We start from the raw sequence: 25,000 nt of genomic DNA, 5'->3' as shown, positions 1-25,000 counted from the left end.
CCCCTGTCTCTGTTGACCTGGCTGGATTGGTCCCCTGTCTCTGTTGTCCTGGCTGGATTGGTCCCCTGTCTCTGTTGTCCTGGCTGGGTTGGTCCCCTGTCTCTGTTGTCCTGGCTGGGTTGGTCTCCTGTCTCTGTTGACCTGGCTGGATTGGTCCCCTGTCTCTGTTGTCCTGGCTATGTTGGTCCCCTGTCTCTGTTGTCCTGGCTGGGTTGGTCTCCTGTCTCTGTTGACCTGGCTGGATTGGTCCCCTGTCTCTGTTGTCCTGGCTGGGTTGGTCCCCTGTCTCTGTTGACCTGACTGGGTTGGTCCCCTGTCTCTGTTGACCTGGCTGGATTGGTCCCCTGTCTCTGTTGTCCTGGCTATGTTGGTCTCCTGTCTCTGTTGACCTGGCTGGGTTGGTCCCCTGTCTCTGTTGTCCTGGCTGGGTTGGTCCCCTGTCTGTTGTCCTGGCTGGGTTGGTCCCCTGTCTCTGTTGTCCTGGCTGGGTCGGTCCCCTGTCTCTGTTGTCCTGGCTATGTTGGTCCCCTGTCTCTGTTGTCCTGGCTGGGTTGGTCCCCTGTCTCTGTTGACCTGTCTGGGTTGGTCCCCTGTCTCTGTTGTCCTGGCTGGGATAGTCCCCTGTCTCTGTTGACCTGGCTGGGTTGGTCCCCTGTCTCTGTTGACCTGGCTGGGTTGGTCCATTGTCTCTGTTGACCTGGCTGGGTTGGTCCCCTGTCTCTGTTGACCTGGCTGGGTTGGTCTCCTGTCTCTGTTGACCTGGCTGGATTGGTCCCCTGTCTCTGTTGTCCTGACTGGATTGGTCCCCTGTCTCTGTTGTCCTGGCTGGGTTGGTCTCCTGTCTCTGTTGACCTGGCTGGATTGGTCCCCTGTCTCTGTTGTCCTGGCTGGGTTGGTCCCCTGTCTCTGTTGTCCTGACTGGATTGGTCCCCTGTCTATGTTGTCCTGGCTGGGTTGGTCCCCTGTCTCTGTTGACCTGGCTGGATTGGTCCCCTGTCTCTGTTGTCCTGGCTGGATTGGTCCCCTGTCTCTGTTGTCCTGGCTGGGTTGGTCCCCTGTCTCTGTTGTCCTGGCTGGGTTGGTCTCCTGTCTCTGTTGTCCTGGCTGGGTTGGTCTCCTGTCTCTGTTGACCTGGCTGCGTTGGTCTCCTGTCTCTGTTGACCTGGCTGCGTTGGTCCCCTGTCTCTGTTGACCTGGCTGGGTTGGTCCCCTGTCTCTGTTGACCTGGCTGGGTTGGTCCCCTGTCTCTGTTGACCTGGCTGGATTGGTCCCCTGTCTCTGTTGTCCTGGCTATGTTGGTCTCCTGTCTCTGTTGACCTGGCTGGGTTGGTCCCCTGTCTCTGTTGACCTGGCTGGGTTGGTCCCCTGTCTCTGTTGACCTGGCTGGGTTGGTCCCCTGTCTCTGTTGACCTGGCTGGGTTGGTCCCCTGTCTCTGTTGACCTGGCTGGGTTGGTCCCCTGTCTCTGTTGTCCTGGCTGGGTTGGTCCCCTGTCTCTGTTGTCCTGGCTATGTTGGTCCCCTGTCTCTTGTTGTCCTGGCTATGTTGGTCCCCTGTCTCTGTTGTCCTGGCTGGGTTGGTCCCCTGTCTCTGTTGTCCTGGCTGGGTTGGTCCCCTGTCTCTGTTGTCCTGGCTGGGTCGGTCTCCTGTCTCTGTTGTCCTGGCTGGGTTGGTCCCCTGTCTCTGTTGTCCTGGCTATGTTGGTCCCCTGTCTCTGTTGTCCTGGCTATGTTGGTCCCCTGTCTCTGTTGACCTGGCTGGGTTGGTCCCCTATCTCTGTTGTCCTGGCTGGGTTGGTCCCCTGTCTCTGTTGACCTGGCTGAGTTGGTCCCCTGTCTCTGTTGACCTGGCTGGATTGGTCCCCTGTCTCTGTTGTCCTGGCTGGGTCGGTCCCCTGTCTCTGTTGTCCTGGCTGGGTTGGTCCCCTGTCTCTGTTGTCCTGGCTATGTTGGTCCCCTGTCTCTGTTGTCCTGGCTATGTTGGTCCCCTGTCTCTGTTGACCTGGCTGGGTTGGTCCCCTATCTCTGTTGTCCTGGCTGGGTTGGTCCCCTGTCTCTGTTGACCTGGCTGAGTTGGTCCCCTGTCTCTGTTGACCTGGCTGGATTGGTCCCCTGTCTCTGTTGTCCTGGCTGGGTCGGTCCCCTGTCTCTGTTGTCCTGGCTGGGTTGGTCCCCTGTCTCTGTTGTCCTGGCTGGGTTGGTCCCCTGTCTGTTGTCCTGGCTAGGTCGGTCCCCTGTCTCTGTTGTCCTGGCTGGGTTGGTCTAGGGGACCACAGCTGTGGCCTACCAGTATCACGTTGCCAAGTGTCTCTCCATGCTGGATGTGGTTACTTTTAATTAAAATGAATCCATTTCCATCCCCATCAATTTTCGCTAGATGACCATATGGACACTTCAAAAAAACACAATCTAATTTCCATCCATCCATCCAGCCGCCCACCCACTCCTCTCCCTTATTCTCAACCCTCCTGTTCCCCTGCACTCATGTCTGGACAAACAATGGCTAACCGGTTTACAGATTTCTACCTCAGCTCTTAACGACACATCAGTTTACAGAGCACTACTACTGAACCTTCTAGAAAACCCCTTTAACACATCAGTTTACAGAGCACTACTACTGAACCTTCTAGAAATCCCCTTTAAAACATCAGTTTACAGACCACTACTACTGAACTTTCTAGAAAACCCCTTTAACACATCAGTTTACAGAACCTTCTAGAAAACCCCTTTAACACATCCGTTTACAGAGCACTACTACTGAACCTTCTAGAAATCCCCTTTAACACATCAGTTTACAGACCACTACTACTGAACCTTCTAGAAAACCCCTTTAACACATCAGTTTACAGAGCACTACTACTGAACCTTCTAGAAAACCCCTTTATAACAGAGAAAATATCAACGTTCTCTTTCTGAGGTGTTTAGTGTGTAGAACTGCGTGTGGGCTGCGCCATTAAGAGGCAATTACACGCCTATTAGCCATGCATATACTATGTATTTACCATTCACCTTTCATTTTGAAGGACTAAGGATTCTTCTAGAAACGGCAGGCTAGGAGAGTGACTCGGGAAAAGTAATTCTAACCGTTTACGTGAAGTCAACTTGTACATTTTAGCAGAGATCCTACTCGTATCCATAGCGACTAATACTCATCGTGAAACATATTGTACATCTCGGATTGATGCCCTTATGACACATGTATTTTTTACCAGTCTGTTTATGCCATAGCAGAAACTGATCTGGGACCAGGCTAGTACAATAACAGGCATGGCAGGGACTTGACATGATAGCAGAAACTGATCTGGGACCAGGCTAGTACAATAACAGGCGGGCAGGGACTTGACATGATAGCAGAAACTGGTCTGGGACCAGGCTAGTACAATAACAGGCATGGCAGGGACTTGACATGATAGCAGAAACTGATCTGGGACCAGGCTAGTACAATAACAGGCGGGCAGGGACTTGACATGATAGCAGAAACTGATCTGGGACCAGGTTAGTACAATAACAGGCATGGCAGGGACTTGACATGATAGCAGAAACTGATCTGGGACCAGGCTAGTACAATAACAGGCATGGCAGGGACTTGACATGATAGCAGAAACTGATCTGGGACCAGGCTAGTACGATAACAGGCATGGCAGGGACTTGACATGATAGCAGAAACTGATCTGGGACCAGGCTAGAACAATAACAGGCATGGCAGGGACTTGACATGATAGCAGAAACTGATCTGGGACCAGGCTAGTACAATAACAGGCGGGAGCACTAAGAGAAGCTCAGTGGTCTCGACTGTCATGAAAGGGACACTACAGATGTCTCAGATTAAAACTAAAATGAAAATGAAAATAAAAAGTACCAAAATGTTTCCCATCGACGCCCATGAAACAAGTCGACATGAAACAAGTCAACATGAAACAAGTCGACATGAAACAAGTCGACATGAAACAAGTCAACCTGAAACAAGTCAACCTGAAACAAGTCAACCTGAAACAAGTCAACCTGAAACAAGTCAACATGAAACAAGTCAACATGAAACAAGTCAACCTGAAACAAGTCAACCTGAAACAAGTCAACATGAAACAAGTCAACATGAAACAAGTCAACATGAAACAAGTCGACATGAAACAAGTCGACATGAAACAAGTAGACATGAAACAAGTCAACCTGAAACAAGTCAACATGAAACAAGTCAACATGAAACAAGTCAACCTGAAACAAGTCGACATGAAACAAGTCAACATGAAACAAGTCAACCTGAAACAAGTCGACATGAAACAAGTCAACATGAAACAAGTCGACATGAAACAAGTCGACATGAAACAAGTAAACATGAAACAAGTCAACATGAAACAAGTCAACATGAAATAAAAATATAAACCATTATATTTAAAGGATAATGTCGACATGGTGGGTTTTGTTCTGTGTGACTTTGAGTATGACCTTGTTGGTGAAGGAGTGGTGGTCTATTGTGATGTAGAGTGACCTGGGTTGATTACGGTGTCTTCCCTAGGGATCAACGGGGCCCGGGTTGATTACAGTGTGTTCCCTAGGGATCAACGGGGTGTCTGAGGTCACCACTCAGGATTGATTGCCCTGCCCCGTCTGTACAGGACGGGGTTAAATGCTCACATGAGACTAATGATGTCACAAGGCCTCATATAGATTCTGGAACACTGGGGAGGGAGGGATTCTATTGGTCGACCCCCAATAATGGATCTCACAAAACAGGTGGAACGGTTTGGGTACTAAAATGGCTGGAAATCCCAGAAATCTCACTGAATTGAAAAGCAACATGCATTTGAAAACAGGAAACAACACATCCCTTTAAAAAAAAAAAATGTTTTAAACTTCCTTCTCCCAGTGTGAAAAGGAACTTTATCTAGTCTCATCTGTCTCCAACAACAAATGACAATTTGGTGCAGGCAGCTATGAATCTACATCATCGTTATGCAAAATGTATCAGATGTAAATGTAGGTCCCTTATATCACTATGAAGAGAAGCAGCCTGAGGTCTGACAGGCTGGGATAGATATCTGCTTTGTGTAGCTGGCTGTTTTGAATATGACCCAGACAACTGTCTCCTGCTGTCCTTACCAGCCCATTGTAGAGAGAGGCTCGGTGACTGTCCTTAACTACCAACCTATTGTAGAGAGAGGCTCAGTGACTGTCCTTAACTACCAGCCCATTGTAGAGAGAGGCTCAGTGACTGTCCTTAACTACCAGCCCATTGTAGAAAGAGGCTCAGTGACTGTCCTTAACTACCAGCCCATTGTAGAGGGAGGCTTAGTGACTGTCCTTAACTACCAGCCCATTGTAGAGAAAGGGTCAGTGACTGTCCTTAACTACCAGCCCATTGTAGAGAGAGGCTTAGTGACTGTCCTTAACTACCAGCCCATTGTAGAGAGAGGCTTAGTGACTGTCCTTAACTACCAGCCCATTGTAGAGGGAGGCTTAGTGACTGTCCTTAACTACCAGCCCATTGTAGAGGGAGGCTTAGTGACTGTCCTTAACTACCAGCCCATTGTAGAGAGAGGCTTAGTGACTGTCCTTAACTACCAGCCCATTGTAGAGAGAGGCTCAGTGACTGTCCTTAACTACCAGCCCATTGTAGAGGGTGGCTTAGTGACTGTCCTTAACTACCAGCCCATTGTAGAGAGAGGCTCAGTGACTGTCCTTAACTACCAGCCCATTGTAGAGGGAGGCTTAGTGACTGTCCTTAACTACCAGCCCATTGTAGAGAGAGGCTCAGTGACTGTCCTTAACTACCAGCCCATTGTAGAGAGAGGCTCAGTGCCTGTCCTTAACTACCAGCCCATTGTAGAGGGAGGCTTAGTGACTGTCTGAACAGAAGACGAGGTTTCCAGTTGGTCACGACACAGAGACTGTCTTTGTCTGAGAATTAAAAGGCCCCACTGGCTCGTTTTACCTGGTATTGATCTGATTACTGGAGTTTGTTAGGCAGCAGAACAGAGGGGACCAGCTTTAGAAGAGATCTGTCTGTCTTAACCTATAGAGAGGTCAGGCTTAAACACAGTATAGACAGGACTTCAGAGTATCATATGAATCATGATAAGAAGAAAGCATCCACCTCTGATTAATAGCATTACTGTAGTTAGGGAGCAGGGGAGAACAGGGAGGGACAGGGGAGAACAGGGAGGGACAGGGAGGGAGCAGGGGAGAACAGGGAGGGAGCAGGGGAGACAGCTATAGTAGGACTGTCTGTCTGTCTGTCTGTCCCCGCCCGCCCGCCCGCCTGCCTGCCTGCGCCTATAGAGAGGTAAGGCTTTCACAGTAGAGAGAAGAGCAAGAGGACCACATATCTAGATAGAAGCTACCACATCAGAAAGGCTAATTAACAAGAGAATAATATTACACTCAATTGTCTATCTTTGTTTCCCGTCTGACTAACGGAGGGCTGAGTTTAATTTATTTTACCACTCAAACATCACACAACCACTTCATTCGTCCTATATGTCGCAGGGTCAGAGGTGAAAAAAGGGGCTGAAGTGACTCATCTCTACATTATTGTGGAGGGAACTGGAAGCCTTGGCGTAGAGCACGCCGTCGGGATTCTAGAGTACAATGGTAGAGAATAAAATGTGTTCCCGAAGGTCAGTAATACACTGACACGTGTTTAAATGCGAAGCCAACGGTCACACAGCGAGCGGCAGGGGAGGTTAAAACGTGAGATAGAAAATGAGAGTGTATGCGTGTGTGATCTAATTGAATTACAGTGACCCTGTGACAGCGCTGTGGTTGAGGTTATGTGCTGAATTAATTTTTGGTCCCTGACCCCTCCTCTTCTGTAGGGCATCTCTCCACACTCGACAACCCCGGGGGCCACACAGACTCCCAGGGGCCCCAGAACCCTAGCGACAGTGACACGTCTCGAAGAGAGCACTTCTCCAAACCCCTATCTTCATTAAGATGGACAGCAGGGCACTGAGGTCATACGCACGCACGCACGCACGCACACACACACACACACACACACACACACACACCCGCACACACACACACACACACACTCCCCATGTACTGTTTCTAGAATATTCTACAGAACACCAGCAGACTGAGTGCATTTGGAAAGCAGCTGAGTATGGTGCTATCAGAATCCACCTAGGAGACCAAGTGGACTGGACCGGTACAGTTTTGCCTTCCTGCGTCACTTCATACCCAGAAGATCTCCACTGAACAGAACCACATGGGTTTTATCGGTCTCTATGTGACCACCGATGACTCCAGAACAAAGTTAACTATAAATTCAAAACTTGCCAAATGTCTTTGCAATTGATTACAAACAATCCACGTATAATGAGATGCTTCAAACGAAAGCCCGAATGACTGTATTAAAATATAAAACAGTAGGCTATATGTCTATATCAATCATATTGAAATAAATTTAATGTTTAATCAATTGAGTTCTATTTTGCTACTTGTTGCCTACTGTCTGTAATTTATATCAAAATATTTCATGACTTTGCCAAATTGTAGGTGGTAATATCTCTCTAGGATCTGATCCGTCATCAATATTGTGAAATAATTATAATGTTAAGGTCAGATTTGAATGGAAAAAGCTGATCCGAGACCAGCACTCCTTTACGTTCCTATCAGCGTTGACACACGCTCCAACGACGCACTTAGCGACCGTTCTCACTGGCGTGGTGTTCTGGGAAAACGCATGTTGCATCTTGGGTCGTTGTAGGAAAGATGTTTAAAACACTCGTAAGACTCAGTTCCAGCGCCATCGGGGGAAAATGGGCCCTGGAGTGGTATGTACAGAGTTAAAATGGGCCCTGGAGTGGTATGTACTGAGTTAAAATGGGCCCTGGAGTGGTATGTACGGAGTTAAAATGGGCCCTGGAGTGGTATGTACAGAGTTAAAATGGGCCCTGGAGTGGTCTGTACGGAAAAATTGGGCGTGCAAAATTATTCAGCCCCATTAAGTTAATACTTTGTAGCGCCACCTTTTGCTGCGATTACAGCTGTAAGTCGCTTGGGGTATGTCTCTATCAGATTTGCACATCGAGAGACTGAAATATTTTCCCATTCCTCCTTGCAAAACAGCTCGAGCTCAGTGAGGTTGGATGGAGAGCATTTGTGAACAGCAGTTTTCAGTTCTTTACACAGATTCTCGATTGGATTCAGGTCTGGACTTTGACTTGGCCATTCTAACACCTGGATATGTTTATTTTTGAACCATTCCATTGTAGATTTTGCTTTATGTTTTGGATCATTGTCTTGTTGGAAGACAAATCTCCGTCCCAGTCTCAGGTCTTTTGCAGACTCCATCAGGTTTTCTTCCAGAATGGTCCTGTATTTGGCTCCATCCATCTTCCCATCAATTTTAACCATCTTCCCTGTCCCTGCTGAAGAAAAGCAGGCCCAAACCATGATGCTGCCACCACCATGTTTGACAGTGGGGATGGTGTGTTCAGCTGTGTTGCTTTTACGCCAAACATAACGTTTTGCATTGTTGCCAAAAAGTTCAATTTTGGTTTCATCTGACCAGAGCACCTTCTTCCACATGTTTGGTGTGTCTCCCAGGTGGCTTGTGGCAAACTTTAAACAACACTTTTTATGGATATCTTTAAGAAATGGCTTTCTTCTTGCCACTCTTCCATAAAGGCCAGATTTGTGCAATATACGACTGATTGTTGTCCTATGGACAGAGTCTCCCACCTCCGCTGTAGATCTCTGCAGTTCATCCAGAGTGATCATGGGCCTCTTGGCTGCATCTCTGATCAGTCTTCTCCTTGTATGAGCTGAAAGTTTAGAGGGACGGCCAGGTCTTGGTAGATTTGCAGTGGTCTGATACTCCTTCCATTTCAATATTATCGCTTGCACAGTGCTCCTTGGGATGTTTAAAGCTTGGGAAATCATTTTGTATCCAAATCCGGCTTTAAACTTCTTCACAACAGTATCTCGGACCTGCCTGGTGTGTTCCTTGTTCTTCATGATGCTCTCTGCGCTTTTAACGGACCTCTGAGACTATCACAGTGCAGGTGCATTTCTATGAAGACTTGATTACACACAGGTGGATTGTATTTATCATCATTAGTCATTTAGGTCAACATTGCATCATTCAGAGATCCTCATTGAACTTCTGGAGAGAGTTTGCTGCACTGAAAGTAAAGGGGCTGAATAATTTTGCACGCCCAATTTTTCAGTTTTTGATTTGTTAACAAAGTTTGAAATATCCAATAAATGTCGTTCCACTTCATGATTGTGTCCCACTTGTTGTTGATTCTTCACAAAAAAATACAGTTTTATATCTTTATGTTTGAAGCCTGAAATGTGGCAAAAGGTCGCAAAGTTCAAGGGGGCCGAATACTTTCGCAAGGCACTGTATGTACTGAGTTAAAATGGGCCCTGGAGTGGTATGTACGGGGTTAAAATGGGCCCTGGAGTGGTATGTACGGAGTTAAAATGGGCCCTGGAGTGGTATGTACTGAGTTAAAATGGGCCCTGGAGTGGTATGTACAGAGTTAAAATGGGCCCTGGAGTGGTATGTACAGAGTTAAAATGGGCCCTGGAGTGGTATGTACAGAGTTAAAATGGGCCCTGGAGTGGTATGTACTGAGTTAAAATGGGCCCTGGAGTGGTATGTACGGAGTTAAAATGGGCCCTGGAGTGGTATGTACGGAGTTAAAATGGGCCCTGGAGTGGTATGTACGGGGTTAAAATGGGCCCTGGAGTGGTATGTACGGGGTTAACCTCTTAGAGCTCTAGGGGCGCTATTTCATTTTTGGATAAAAAACGTTCCCGTTTTAAGCGCGATATTTTGTCACGAAAAGATGCTCGACTATGCATATTCTTGACAGTTTTGGAAAGAAAACACTCTGAAGTTTCAGAATCTGCAAAGATTTTGTCTGTAAGTGCCCCAGAACTCATTCTACAGGCGAAACCAAGATGATGCATCACCCAGGAATTAGCAGAATTTCTGAAGCTCTGTTTTCCATTCTCTCCTTATATGGCTGTGATTGCGCAAGGAATGAGCCTACACTTTCTGTCGTTCGCCCAAGGTCTTAGCAGCATTGTGACGTATTTGTAGGCATATCATTGGAAGATTGGCCATAAGAGACTACATTTTCCAGAGGTCCGCCCGGTGTCCTTTGTCTAAATTTGTGCGTAATCTTCAGGTGCGGTCATTTTCTCCTGGGATTCAGGAGAGAAAGCATGTGTCCAAGAACGATGTATCAATGAAGAGATATGTGAAAAACACCTTGAGGATTGATTCTAAACAACGTTTGCCATGTTTTCAGTCGATATTATGGAGTTAATTTGGAAAAAAGTTTGCGTTTTGAGGACTGAATTTATGGATTTTTTTTGGTAGCCAAATGTGATGTATAAAACGGAGCTATTTCTAATACACAAGGAATCTTTTTGGAAAAACTGAGCATCTGCTATCTAACTGAGAGTATCCTCATTGAAAACATCAGAAGTTCTTCAAAGGTAAATGATTTTATTTGAAGGCTTTTATGTTTTTGTTAATGTTGCGTGCTGGATGCTAACGCTAATGCTAACGCTAAATGCTAACGCGAAATGCTAACTCTAGCTAGCTACTTTTACACAAATGATTGTTTTCCTATGGTTGAGAAGCATATTTTGAAAATCTGAGATGACAGTGTTGTTTACAAAAGGCTAAGCTTGAGAGATGGCATATTTATTTCATTTCATTTGCGATTTTCATAAATAGTTAACGTTGTGTTATGCTAATGAGCTTGCTGATAGATTTACACAATCCTGGATACAGGGGTTTTTTCATAGCTAAACGTGACGCAGAAAACGGAGCGATTTGTCCTAAACAAATAATCTTTCAGGAAAAACTGAACATTTGCTATCTGAGAGTCTCCTCATTGAAAACATCTGAAGTTCTTCAAAGGTAAATGATTTTTTTGAATGCTTTTCTGTTTTTTTGTGTAAATGTTGCCAGCTGAATGCTAATGCTAAATGCTACGTTAGCCATCAATACTGTTACACAAATGCTTGTTTTGCAATGGTTGAGAAGCATATTTTGAAAATCTGAGATGACAGTGTTGTTAACAAAAGGCTAAGCTTGAGAGCTAGCATATTTATTTCATTTCATTTGCGATTTTCATGAATAGTTAACGTTGCGTTATGGTAATGAGCTTGAGTCTGTATTCACGAACCCGGATCCGGGATGGGGAGATCAGAAAGGTTAAAATGGGCCCTGGAGTGGTATGTACGGGGTTAAAATGGGCCCTGGAGTGGTATGTACGGGGTTAAAATGGGCCCTGGAGTGGTATGTACAGGGTTAAAATGGGCCCTGGAGTGGTATGTACGGGGTTAAAATGGGCCCTGGAGTGGTATGTACGGGGTTAAAATGGGCCCTGGAGTGGTATGTACAGAGTTAAAATGGGCCCTGGAGTGGTATGTACAGAGTTAAATTAAGCAGCAAATTGCACAGCGTGAGCAGCGTCTCCTTAAGCAAACAAACAAACAAACAAACAAGCTAGAGCAAAAAATGAATATTCAGCAGTCCAGTTTAATGTAATAGTGCACTTCTGTTAAGAGGCAGACCGACTGAACAAATTACACGATGAACTACAAGTCGAAGTCTATTTGGTCTCTTCCATCGGTATAAAATCTAAAGAAACATACGTCTTTGTTAATGTATTATAATATATGCCATTTAGTAAACGCTTTTATCCAAAACAACTTAAAAGTACAGCGAGTGTGTTTTAGTAAGTGACTCCAACTCCAACTTGAGTGTTATTAACGCCATGAACCACAGGTATGGCTGTATTCTGGCATGATCCTGGGGTTTAAAGAGCATGTTTTTAGTCATACATGAAGTACAGTATACTTACTGTCAGCCTGAGAGGAGAGCACCAGGCAGCTGAGTAGCAGCAGGAGGGATGGCACCGCCCCCCTGGGCAGGAGGGGAACTGCAGGGTGAATGTTTGGCACCATGATGGTCCAGGTTGGCACAGCGACTCCTCCTCCTCGCTCCCCTCAACGAAGACACAAAACGCCGACTCCTCTTCGCTCCCCTCAACGAAGACAGACACCTCACCTCACACGATCAAACACAGACACCTGGGAGGAGACAGAGAAAAGACAGGACGTTAGTGTTTTCATTTAAATCTGATCTGATCTGATCTGATCTGACGGAAGTCATCTGCAAAACGCTGGTACAAAAGCCAGACAAGAAAAAAAGTGTAGCTTGGATCCATCAAAGACACAATCGGTAACAACACTATCCAGGCTATATAACACCAGGCTATATAACACCAGGCTATATAACACCAGGCTATATAACACCAGGCTATATAACACCAGGCTATATAACACCAGGCTATATAACACCAGGCTATATAACACCAGGCTATATAACACCAGGCTATATAACACCAGACTATATAACACCAGGCTATATAACACCAGGCTATATAACACCAGGCTATATAACACCAGGCTATATAACACCAGGCTATATAACACCAGGCTATATAACACCAGACTATATAACACCAGGCTATATAACACCAGGCTATATAACACCAGGCTATATAACACCAGGCTATATAACACCAGGCTATATAACACCAGGCTATATAACACCAGGCTATATAACACCAGGCTATATAACACCAGGCTATATAACACCAGGCTATATAACACCAGGCTATATAACACCAGAGACCGCCGCATTAGCAGTTTCCTAAACGTTAAGAAATGCAGCATAACAACCAACAGAGAATCGTGGGGAGACAAGAAAACTAACCCCTACTTGACGGGGAATAGCTACCCCTCTAACCCCTCCTTGACAGGAGATAGCTACCCCTCTAACTCCTCCTTGACAGGAGATAGCTACCCCTCTAACTCCTCCTTGACAGGAGATAGCTACCCCTCTAACCCCTCCTTGACAGGAGATAGCTACCCCTCTAACTCCTCCTTGACAGGAGATAGCTACCCCTACTTGACGGGCGATAGCTACCCCTTTAACAGCTCCTTGACGGGCGATAGCTACCCCTCTAACCCCTCCTTGACGGGTGATAGCTACCCCTCTAACCCCTCCTTGACGGGTGATAGCTACCCCTCTAACCCCTCCTTGACGGGTGATAGCTACCCCTCTAACCCCTCCTAGACGGGTGATAGCTACCCCTCTAACCCCTCCTAGACGGGTGATAGCTACCCCTCTAACCCCTCCTAGACGGGTGATAGCTACCCCTCTAACCCCTCCTAGACGGGTGATAGCTACCCCTCTAACCCCTCCTAGACGGGTGATAGCTACCCCTCTAACCCCTCATTGATGGGCGATAGCTACCCCTCTAACCCCTCCTTGATGGGTGATAGCTACCCCTCTAACCCCTCCTTGACGGGTGATAGCTACCCCTCTAACCCCTCCTTGACGGGTGATAGCTACCCCTCTAACCCCTCCTTGATGGGTGATAGCTACCCCTCTAACCCCTCCTTGATGGGTGATAGCTACCCCTACTTGACGGGTGATAGCTACCCCTCTAATCCCTCCTTGATGGGTGATAGCTACCCCTCTAACCCCTCCTTGATGGCTACCCCTACTTGACGGGTGATAGCTACCCCTCTAACCCCTCCTTGACGGGCGATAGCTACACCTCTAACCCCTCCTTGACGGGTGATAGCTACCCCTCTAAACCCTCCTTGACGGGAGATAGCTACCCCTACTTGACGGGCGATAGCTACCCCTCTAACCCCTCCTTGATGGGTGATAGCTACCCCTCTAACCCCTCCTTGACGGGCGATAGCTACCCCTCTAACCCCTCCTTGACGGGTGATAGCTACCCCTACTTGACGGGTGATAGCTATCCCTCTAACCCCTCCATGACGGGTGATAGCTACCCCTCTAACCCCTCCTTGGCGGGTGATAGCTACCCCTCTAACCCCTCCTTAGCGGGTGATAGCTACCCCTCTAACCCCTCCTTGACGGGTGATAGCTACCCCTCTAACCCCTCCTTGACGGGTGATAGCTCCCCCTCTAACCCCTCCTTGACAGGTGATAGCTACCCCTCTAACCCCTCCTTGATGGGTGATAGCTACCCCTCTAACCCCTCCTTGACGGGTGATAGCTACCCCTCTAACCCCTCCTTGACGGGTGATAGCTACCCCTCTAACCCCTCCTTGATGGGTGATAGCTACCCCTCTAACCCCTCCTTGACGGGTGATAGCTACCCCTCTAACCCCTCCTTGACGGGTGATAGCTACCCCTCTAACCCCTCCTTGACGGGTGATAGCTACCCCTCTAACCCCTCCTTGATGGGTGATAGCTACCCCTCTAACCCCTCCTAGACGGGTGATAGCTACCCCTCTAACCCCTCCTAGACGGGTGATAGCTACCCATCTAACCCCTCCTTGATGGGTGATAGCTACCCCTCTAACCCCTCCTAGACGGGTGATAGCTACCCCTGTAACCCCTCCTAGACGGGTGATAGCTACCCCTCTAACCCCTCCATGACGGGCGATAGCTGGGGACAGACTAGTACACAGTGACTCCCTGGGGACAGACTAGTACACAGTGACACCCTGGGGAGTCATACCTTCTCATACCTTAACTTATACCTTAACTCATACCTTCTCTAGGGACCTGGGGGAACAGACAGTTCAGGAAACAGAAAAATGAAAAATAACAATTGTCAAGGAACAGAATCAGAACCGGGAACGAAAGTGATCAATACTGTTCCGGAATAGAACTGTTATTTTAAAAGCATAGGAACCGCTTAATAACGATATTTTACGTTCTGGGCATTTATTTCCAGTCCCACAAAAAACACAACAAAGCATATTTTCAAAGCCCTCACTCTGTCACTCAGAAACTAATTCCAGCGTCTGACTGCCAGCTGGAAATCTTTGCCAGTATGTATGTAGGCTACCTGTCCCTCCGAAGCCTAGGCTACTGTAGCCCCTCCCCCCCAAAGCCTAGACTAATGTAGCCCCGCCCCCTCCAAAGCCTAGGCTACTGTAGCCCCTCCCCCCCAAAGCCTAGACTAATTTAGCCCCTCCTCCCCCAAAGCCTAGGCTACTGTAGCCCCTCCCCCTCCAAAGCCTAGACTAATGTAGCCCCGCCCCCCCCAAAGCCTAGGCTACTGTTGCCTACTGATGTTACAAGCGTGATTTAGAAATTAGGGAGAGATGAGTTTTTGTTTTATTTCCGATGCCCCTCTGCACACACATGCTTGTCCAACATTAAGACAACTCTCAGAAGTTCAAAGACATTCAACGTTTCCTCCGTAGGTATAATCCTGTGGGTCTAATTCAGATAATGCATGTTATAACAATCTACCCAGCGCTTCCAGCCAAGCCTCCTCTCTCCTCCGCAATCTTTCACTCACATCTTGCGGCCTACACTTGTCTGTCCAATGCATGTAAACGACTAGATCTTGCCCACTCTACAGCCAACCTGCTCAAACTGCACCGATTGGTGAACTCATTTATTGTCTTGCTAAATAAAAAGGGACCAGAAAGGAACAACATCGGTTCGGTTCTGAACTTTATTTTGCTGGAACGGAACAAAGAAAATAATGGTTCTGTTCAGAACTAAACGATTGGAAAAGAATGTTGGTTCCAAACCCTCTGCTTTTTCTCAGAGATGTGGTGCCAAGAAACTAAAACACGGTTCCTTCTACCAGCCTCCTACAGAATACAAAATGTGTCCATGCTTGGTGGGTGACCAGTCAGCGTTCAGTTAGAGAAACAACTGCTAAACCTCTCTAAAAACCTGCAGAGGTGTTGACTAGCCCATTACTCACAGGACTGTTTCAATACACACACAGAGAGCCCCCCCCCCCTCTCCCACAGAGAGATTTTAACAAGCTAAAAATTCAACAACCCAAAAAATGTCTCTCTTCATCCGGGCCTTTAATCTCTTTTGACAAGTTGCTTGGCGAAGAAAGGAGAAGGATGAGAATGAGAAGAAAGTGAGGTAACGCCTTGGCGTGCCGTGTGTTATGAGTCACAGCGTTGCCCCGTCGGCTGTTTCACCTCGGACTCCCTGTATCTCATAATTTTACCTTTATTCCCACAGAGGAAAAAAAAACACCCCCAAGTTAACTGAACGCCTAAGAAAGTGAATCTTATTCTCCACGTTCTTTGGGCCTGGGATTTGTTGGTATTATAAGTCTGTAGGTAGAGAGAGAGAGAGAGGAGAGAGAGGAGAGAGAGGAGAGAGAGGAGAGAGAGGAGAGAGAGGAGAGAGAGAGGAGAGAGAGAGAGAGAGAGAGAGAGAGAGAGAGAGAGAGAGAGAGAGAGAGAGAGAGAGAGAGAGAGAGAGAGAGAGAGAGAGAGAGAGAGAGAGACAGCGAGAGAGAGAGACAGCGAGAGAGAGAGAGAGAGAGAGACAGAGAGAGAGAGAGAGAGACAGAGAGAGAGAGAGACACACAGAGAGAGAGAGAGAGAGAGACACACAGAGAGAGAGAGAGAGAGAGACACACAGAGAGAGAGAGAGAGAGACACACAGAGAGACAGAGAGAGAGAGAGAGAGAGAGAGAGACAGACAGACAGACATACAGAGAGAGAGAGAGACAGAGAGAGAGACACAGAGAGAGAGAGAGAGAGAGAGAGAGACACACAGAGAGAGAGAGAGACAGAGAGAGAGAGAGAGAGAGACACAGAGAGAGAGACACAGAGAGAGAGAGAGACACAGAGAGAGAGAGAGAGACACACAGAGAGAGAAACAGAGAGAGAGAGAGAGAGAGACATTAAATTCTACAACCACCTAAAAGGAAGCGATTCCCAAACCTTCCATAACAAAGCCATCACCTACAGAGAGATGAACCTGGAGAAGAGTCCCCTAAGCAAGCTGGTCCTTGTTCACAAACCCACCCCACAGAGCCACAGGACAGAAGCGCAATTAGACCCAACCAAATCATGAGAAAACAAAAAGATAATTACTTGACACATTGGAAAGAATTAACAAAAAAACAGAGCAAACTAGAATGCTATTTGGCCCTAAACAGAGACTGACCCAAACTTAAGGAAAGCTTTGACTAAGTACAGACTCCGTGAGCATAGCCTTGCTATTGAGAAAGGCCGCCGTAGGCAGACCTGGCTCTCAAGAGAAGACAGGCTATGTGCTCACTGCCCACAAAATGAGGTGGAAATTGAGCTGCACTTCCTAACCTCTTGCCTAATGTATGACCATATTAGAGACACATATTTCCTTTAGATTACACTGATCCACAAAAAATCCGAACAACCCATATTTATGCTTATATATACTTTAACCATTTGTATATCGTTACAACACTGTATATATACGTAATATGACATTTGTAATGTTTATTTCACTTTTGTATATTATCTACTTCACTTGCTTTGGCAATGTTAACATATGTTCCCCATGCCAATAAAGCCCCTTGAATTGAATTGAGAGAGCGTCAGAGAGAGAGAGAGAGAGAGAGAGAGAGAGAGTCAGAGAGACAGAGAGAGAGGGCAGAGTGTGAGAGGACAGAGAGAGAGAGAGAGAGAGAGAGAGAGAGAAAGGACAGAGAGAGAGAGAGAGAGGACAGAGAGTGAGAGGACAGAGAGAGAGAGAGAGAGAGAGAGACAGAGACAGGGAGAGAGAGAGAGAGAGAGGACAGAGAGTGAGAGGACAGAGAGAGAGAGAGAGAGAGGCAGGGAGAGAGAGAAAGGACAGAGAGTGAGAGGACAGAGAGAGAGAGAGAGAGGGAGAGAGACCGAGAGTGAGAGGACAGGGAGAGAGAGAAAGGACAGAGAGTGAGAGGACAGAGAGAGAGAGACTGATAAAACTTGGCATGTCGCTTTGTGAGCTCCAAACTCTTGGCAGCGAGGGGGTATCTTTCACAGCAGATGAGTGTGTGTGTGTAGGGATATCTTTCACAGCAGGTAGGTGTGTGAGTGTGTGTGTGTGTGCGTGCGTGCGTGGATATCTTTCAGATGCCAGAGAGAGACAGATGCTTTTCATCTTCAATCAGACACATTCCTGGAGGCATGATGTTTACTCTGCATTTATTTATTTATTATTATTTTGTTTGTCCCCTGCGGATTAGCACCCCCTGGCCACACGCAAATACACTGGGGAGGTGTGTGTGTGTGTGTGTGTGTGTGTGTGTGTGTGTGTGTGTGTGTGTGTGTGTGTGTTGCATGTAAATCTGCTCCACTAACACACAGCAGGGTATGAGAGGAGTGACTGCAGTGTGAGACAGCAGGGTATGAGAGGAGTGACTGCAGTGTGAGACAGCAGGGTATGAGAGGAGTGACTGCAGTGTGAGACAGCAGGGTATGAGAGGAGTGACTGCAGTGTGAGACAGCAGGGTATGAGAGGAGGGACTGCAGTGTGAGACAGCAGGGTATGAGAGGAGTGACTGCAGTGCGAGACAGCAGGGTATGAGAGGAGTGACTGCAGTGTGAGACAGCAGGGTATGAGAGGAGTGACTGCAGAGTGAGACAGCAGGGTATGAGAGGAGGGACTGCAGTGTGAGACAGCAGGGTATGAGAGGAGTGACTGCAGTGTGAGACAGCAGGGTATGAGAGGAGTGCACAGGAAGAGCAGTGTCTACTAACATGTGAGAGAGAGAAACAGAGAGAGAGAGAAACAGAGAGAGAGAGAAACAGAGAGAGAGAGAAACAGAGAGAGAGAGAGAGAGAGAGAGAGAAACAGAGAGAGAAACAGAGAGAGAAACAGAGAGAGAAAGAGAGAGAAAGGGAGAGAGAGAGAAACAGAGAGAGAGAGAAAGAGAGAGAAAGAAACAGAGAGAGAGAGAAACAGAGAGAGAGAGAAACAGAGAGAGAGAATGTGTCCTTGTTAGCATGCGTGTGACTGTGTGATGTATGCAAGCCCTGAATGCTGATTGGCTGACAGACGTGGCATATCAGACCGTATACCACGGGTATGACAAAACATTTATTTTTACTGCTCTAATTACATTGGTAAAGAGTTTATAGTAGCAATAAGGCACCTCGGAAGTTTGTGATATATGATCAATATACCACGGCTAAGGGCTGTGTCCAAGCACTCCACGTTGCATCGTGCCTAAGAACAGCCCTTAGCCGCGGTAAATTGGCCATATAGCAAACTAGTCAACTGATATCTGTCTATGACAGCAAGGCATCTCAGTGGGTGTCAGTCTACATGCCAATATTGACCAGTTGTATCCAACAGTAGTCTATACGGACTCTGAATAACAACATTACAGAAGCTGGTAGAAGACTGGACCAGCAGGCTAGTCTCTCCTCTGTTTGTGAATAAAGGTAGGTGGTGGAGTGAGTCTACTACTTAACTACTCTCTCCACTGTCAAATTGTACCATTAACAATCCCACAGGAACCTCGTTAACTAGTCACTTTTCCAAGACAAGTCAGAGCAGGCTTCCACTAAAGCCTAGACCAGGGGGAGGTTTAAAGAACAGCCATAGACCAGGGGAAGGTTTAAAGAACAGCCATAGACAAGGGCGAGGTTTACAGAACAGCCATAGACCATGGGGAGGTTTAAAGAACAGCCATAGACCAGGGGGAGGCTTTAAAGAACAGCCATAGACCAGGGTGGAGGTTTACAGAACAGCCATAGACCAGGGGGAGGTTTACAGAACAGCCATAGACCAGGGGGAGGTTTAAAGAACAGCCATAGACAAGGGGGAGGTTTAAAGAACAGCCATAGACCAGGGTGGAGGTTTAAAGAACAGCCATAGACAAGGGGGAGGTTTACAGAACAGCCATAGACCAGGGGGAGGTTTAAAGAACAGCCATAGACCAGGGTGGAGGTTTACAGAACAGCCATAGACCAGGGTGGAGGTTTAAAGAACAGCCATAGACAAGGGGGAGGTTTACAGAACAGCCATAGACCAGGGGGAGGTTTAAAGAACAGCCATAGACCAGGGGGAGGTTTACAGAACAGCCATAGACCAGGGGGAGGTTTAAAGAACAGCCATAGACAAGGGGGAGGTTTAAAGAACAGCCATAGACCAGGGTGGAGGTTTACAGAACAGCCATAGACCAGGGGGAGGTTTACAGAACAGCCATAGACCAGGGGGAGGTTTAAAGAACAGCCATAGACAAGGGGAAGGTTTAAAGAACAGCCATAGACCAGGGGGAGGTTTAAAGAACAGCCATAGACCAGGGTGGAGGTTTAAAGAACAGCCATAGACAAGGGGGAGGTTTAAAGAACAGCCATAGACCAGGGGGAGGTTTAAAGAACAGCCATAGACCAGGGTGGAGGTTTACAGAACAGCCATAGACCAGGGGGAGGTTTAAAGAACAGCCATAGACAAGGGGGAGGTTTAAAGAACAGCCATAGACCAGGGTGGAGGTTTACAGAACAGCCATAGACCAGGGGGAGGTTTACAGAACAGCCATAGACCAGGGGGAGGTTTAAAGAACAGCCATAGACCAGGGGGAGGTTTACAGAACAGCCATAGACCAGGGGGAGGTTTACAGAACAGCCATAGACCAGGGGGAGGTTTAAAGAACAGCCATAGACCAGGGTGGAGGTTTAAAGAACAGCCATAGACCAGGGTGGAGGTTTACAGAACAGCCATAGACCAGGGGGAGGTTTAAAGAACATCCATAGACCAGGGGGAGGTTTACAGAACAGCCCTTCATAATAAAGCCTTGATAATTTTGACAGGCTGCATCACTGCCCGGTACGGCAACAGCACCGCCTTCGATCACATGGTGCTATAGAGTGTGGTGTGGACGGCCCAGTACATCACTGGGGCCCAGCTCCCTGCCACCCAGGACCTCTATATCAGAGTGTGGTGTGGACGGCCCAGTACATCACTGGGGGCCAGCTCCCTGCCACCCAGGACCTCTATATCAGAGTGTGGTGTGGACGGCCCAGTACATCACTGGGGCCCAGCTCCCTGCCACCCAGGACCTCTATATCAGAGTGTGGTGTGGACGGCCCAGTACATCACTGGGGACCAGCTCCCTGCCACCCAGGACCTCTATAAAAGAGACCGCAGTAGGAAGGCCCGGGAAATGGTTAAAGACTCCAATCACCCATGTCATAGACTGTTCTCTCTGCTTCCACACAGCAAGCTGTACATATCTACCTCCATCACTCCAGTATCCCTGTCTCCTTACCCCTATACATATCTACCTATACATATCTACCTCCATCACTCCAGTATCCCTGTCACCTTCTCCCTATACATATCTACCTCCATCACTCCAGTATCCCTGTCACCTTCCCCCTATACATATCTACCTCCATCACTCCAGTATCCCTGTACATGGTAATATGGTAGACCTTCTATATAGTTTGATTACTAACTAACTTATTGGGTGTTCCTCAACATGCATACTACCGTTCTCTGAGCATGCAAATTGGAGCAAATCGAACCAGGTCTAATCGCCCAACATCGGTGCCCCACCTCACTAAATGCTCTTGTGGCTGAATGGAAGCAAGTCCCCGCGGCAATGTTCCAACATCTAGTGGAAAACCTTCCCAGCAGAATGGAGGCTGTTATAGCAGCAATGTTCCAACATCTAGTGGAAAGCCTTCCCAGAAGAGTGGAGGCTGTTATAGCAGCAATGTTCCAACATCTAGTGGAAAACCTTCCCAGCAGAATGGAGGCTGTTATAGCAGCAATGTTCCAACATCTAGTGGAAAGCCTTCCCAGCAGAATGGAGGTTGTTATAGCAGCAATGTTCCAACATCTAGTGGAAAGCCTTCCCAGAAGAGTGGAGGCTGTTATAGCAGCAATGTTCCAACATCTAGTGGAAAACCTTCCCCAGAAGAGTGGAGGCTGTTATAGCAGCAATGTTCCAACATCTAGTGGAAAACCTTCCCAGCAGAATGGAGGCTGTTATAGCAGCAATGTTCCAACATCTAGTGGAAAGCCTTCCCAGAAGAGTGGAGGCTGTTATAGCAGCAATGTTCCAACATCTAGTGGAAAGCCTTCCCAGAAGAGTGGAGGTTGTTATAGCAGCAATGTTCCAACATCTAGTGGAAAACCTTCCCCAGAAGAGTGGAGGCTGTTATAGCAGCAATGTTCCAACATCTAGTGGAAAACCTTCCCCAGAAGAGTGGAGGCTGTTATAGCAGCAAAGGGGGGACCAACTCCATATTAATGCCCATGATTTTGTAATGAGATGTTGGATGAGCAGGTGTCCACATACTTTTGATAATGTAGTGTACTTTCCGTGTGTTTTTCTTATAGTATTACAGTGTTATTGATTATTGCATCGTGGGGTTTTGAGTTTCCAAGAAAGGCATTTCCCTGGACTTGTGCACGTGACATTAAAACTTGAAACTTGAAACTTGCAACCAGGCGCAGGGCTTTTCATAAAGTCGATGGCCACATTGGCCAGGCAGAACCAATGGGCTCAGGACATGTATGTTAGCGGCAGAGATGCTGGATGTCAGCTGGCGTTAAGAGACAGCAGAACAGGTATGTCTGAATAGCTCTGCACAGACAGATGGACATTGTGGTGTCGTTCTGCCTCAGCCAGGGAGTACTCTGCTGGTAGAGACGGACCAACGATGGACGGACCAACGATGGATGGACACACTGCTGAATAAAAACGGTGCAATTGCCCCCTCTCCCTTCCTCCCACCAACTCTCCATCCCACCCTCCCTCCACCCTCCCTCCCACCCCCTCTCCCTCTTACCTCCTCGTTTTACCTCAGCCAGCAACAAAACAGTGTTAGTTTTACCTCAGCCAGCTACCTCAGCCAGCAACAAAACACACCGTGTTTGTTTTTACCTCAGCCAGCTACCTCAGGCAGCAACAAAACACAGTGTTCATTTTACCTCAGCCAGCTACCTCAGGCAGCAACAAAACAGTGTTCATTTTACCTCAGCCAGCTACCTCAGCCAGCAACAAAACACAGTGTTTGTTTTTACCTCAGCCAGCTACCTCAGGCAGCAACAAAACACAGAGTTAGTTTTACCTCAGGCAGCAACAAAACACAGTGTTCATTTTACCTCAGCCAGCTACCTCAGGCAGCAACAAAACACAGTGTTCATTTTACCTCAGCCAGCTACCTCAGGCAGAAACAAAACACAGTGTTCATTTTACCTCAGCCAGTAACAAAACACAGTGTTCATTTTACCTCAGCATACAGAGAATGCATCCCAAATGGGGCCCTATTCCATAGTGCACTAATTTTGAACAGGACCCACAGGGCTCTGGTCTAAAGTAGTGCACTATATAGAGAATAGGCTGCCGTTTTGGATGCAGAGGAGAAAGCCAGAAGTCGGAAAACTCCAGAGAATAACTAGGCCAACATGCTGGGCTGATCTCCATGTAACCAAATGAAGCACTAGCTGAAAGTAACCAAATTACTTCCCCCAACAGCTTCACAAATCCCAGTCTGCATCCTAAATCACACCCTATGCCGTATATAGTGCACTAGTTTTGACCAGGGCCTATAGGGGCTTTGGTCTAAAGCAGTGCACTATATAGGGAATAAAGGTGCCATTTGGGACGCAAACCTTAGTTGTTTCCAGTCTCCACACCAAGCCTGATGGTGCATGTAGTTTTCCAAGGGGGGGGAGAGAGACGAGGCAGAGCACTGACATTCAGCCAACAAAGACTAATGTCCTGTGACCTGGTTGGCTGGTTGGCTGGTTTTACTGGGCCTTTGTTTACAAGGCAATCCTGTCTGGTTAATTGTTAAGGCTTTAGTGCTGGGGGCAGGAGACTGTGAGTGCTCAGTAGAGAAAACACATTCAAGCAAAGAGCATTTCCTTCAGATAACCAATGGCCAAATCTAGCCTGTCTGTCATTCAGATAGCCTAGCCAATATCTACCATTCAGATAGCCTAACCAATATCTATCATTCAGATAACCAATGGCCAAATCTAGCCTGTCTGTCATTCGGATAATTGTCCTGTGAGAATAGGTCAGATCAGCTTGGCAATACATGACTTGGGCCAGACCCAGAAGAGGGAGGGGGGGGGGGGGGGGGGGGGGGGGGGTTTGACAGTTCAGACCCCCACGGGACAAAAACGATGAAAGTGTTTTTGTTAAGAGAGGGATGTGATCTTAGCACCTGTAAGAGGGAATTAGTTGTATAACTTTGTACGAGTAAGTAGTCACCGCCCCCTTGAGTGAGGTCAGAGAGCGTGTCAGCCTGACGGAACCTCCCCTTTTTGAAGGACAGTATAAAAAACTATGGGTTATGAATTGACATATCAGACCAGAGAGGTGTCGAGCTGCAGCTCACGTCCAAAGTGATTGGAACTCTGAAATCTGAACACGAGGTAGAGACGATAGTTACCTCCCGGACAATCGCTGGTACGGCTGATTAGTATCTAGAAAAGCTCATTGAAGTGGGACCATTCTACTACTATCTACCATTCAGATAGCCTAGCCAATATCTAGCCTGTCTATAATTCAGATAGCCCAGCCAATATCTACCATTCAGATAGCCTAGCCAATATCTACCATTCAGATAGCCTAAACAATATCTACCATTCAGATAGCCAAAATCTAGCCTGTCTATCATTCAGACAGCCTAGCCCATATCTACCATTCAGATAGCCTAGCCAATATATACCATTCAGATAGCCTAAACAATATCTACCATTCAGATAGACAGGCTAGATTTTGGCTATCATTCAGATAGCCTAGCCACTATCTACCATTCAGATAGCCTAGCCACTATCTACCATTCAGATAGCCTAGCCACTATCTACCATTCAGATAGCCTAGCCACTATCTACCGTTCTGATAGCCTAGCCACTATCTACCGTTCTGATAGCCTAGCCACTATCTACCATTCAGATAGCCTAGCCACTATCTACCATTCAGATAGCCTAGCCACTATCTACCGTTCAGATAGCCTAGCCACTATCTACCGTTCAGATAGCCTAGCCAATATAGCCTAGCCTAGCCAAGACTCTGATTAGTCTAGTCTAAGACATTAAAAGTGCAAGATGTGTGACTACTGAGCAAGGTTCGAAGTGATAAACTACCTTTCTATCAGGTTAGATGTTAGAGAACACGTGGATGTCACACATCGGTCAGGTATGTGACGAGGTCAGCACATGAAGGCCTAAACGTGGTGACGTCAGCACGCAAACGTCGTTAGCGG

At 47.2% G+C, this 25,000-nt stretch overlaps 1 protein-coding gene across 13 annotated transcripts in view; it reads right to left on the bottom strand.

Annotated features, from left to right (window-relative positions):
• LOC110492646 (receptor-type tyrosine-protein phosphatase F) overlaps nt 1-25,000 on the bottom strand; it is a 495,157-nt gene that overhangs the window by 305,730 nt on the left and 164,427 nt on the right. For all 13 annotated transcript variants that reach the window (XM_036986572.1, XM_036986579.1, XM_036986575.1 and 10 more), the window contains one exon: nt 11,836-12,064. In XM_036986572.1, coding sequence (XP_036842467.1) covers nt 11,836-11,938 — 103 coding nt within the window. In that variant the 5' untranslated portion in view covers nt 11,939-12,064. The remainder of the gene's footprint in view (nt 1-11,835; nt 12,065-25,000) is intronic.

Source organism: Oncorhynchus mykiss, chromosome 8 (genome assembly GCF_013265735.2).
Source record: "Oncorhynchus mykiss isolate Arlee chromosome 8, USDA_OmykA_1.1, whole genome shotgun sequence".
NCBI lineage: Eukaryota > Metazoa > Chordata > Actinopteri > Salmoniformes > Salmonidae > Oncorhynchus > Oncorhynchus mykiss.
The sequence above is the reverse complement of the archived record's forward strand: the minus strand, read 5'-3'. Positions and strand labels throughout refer to the sequence as shown.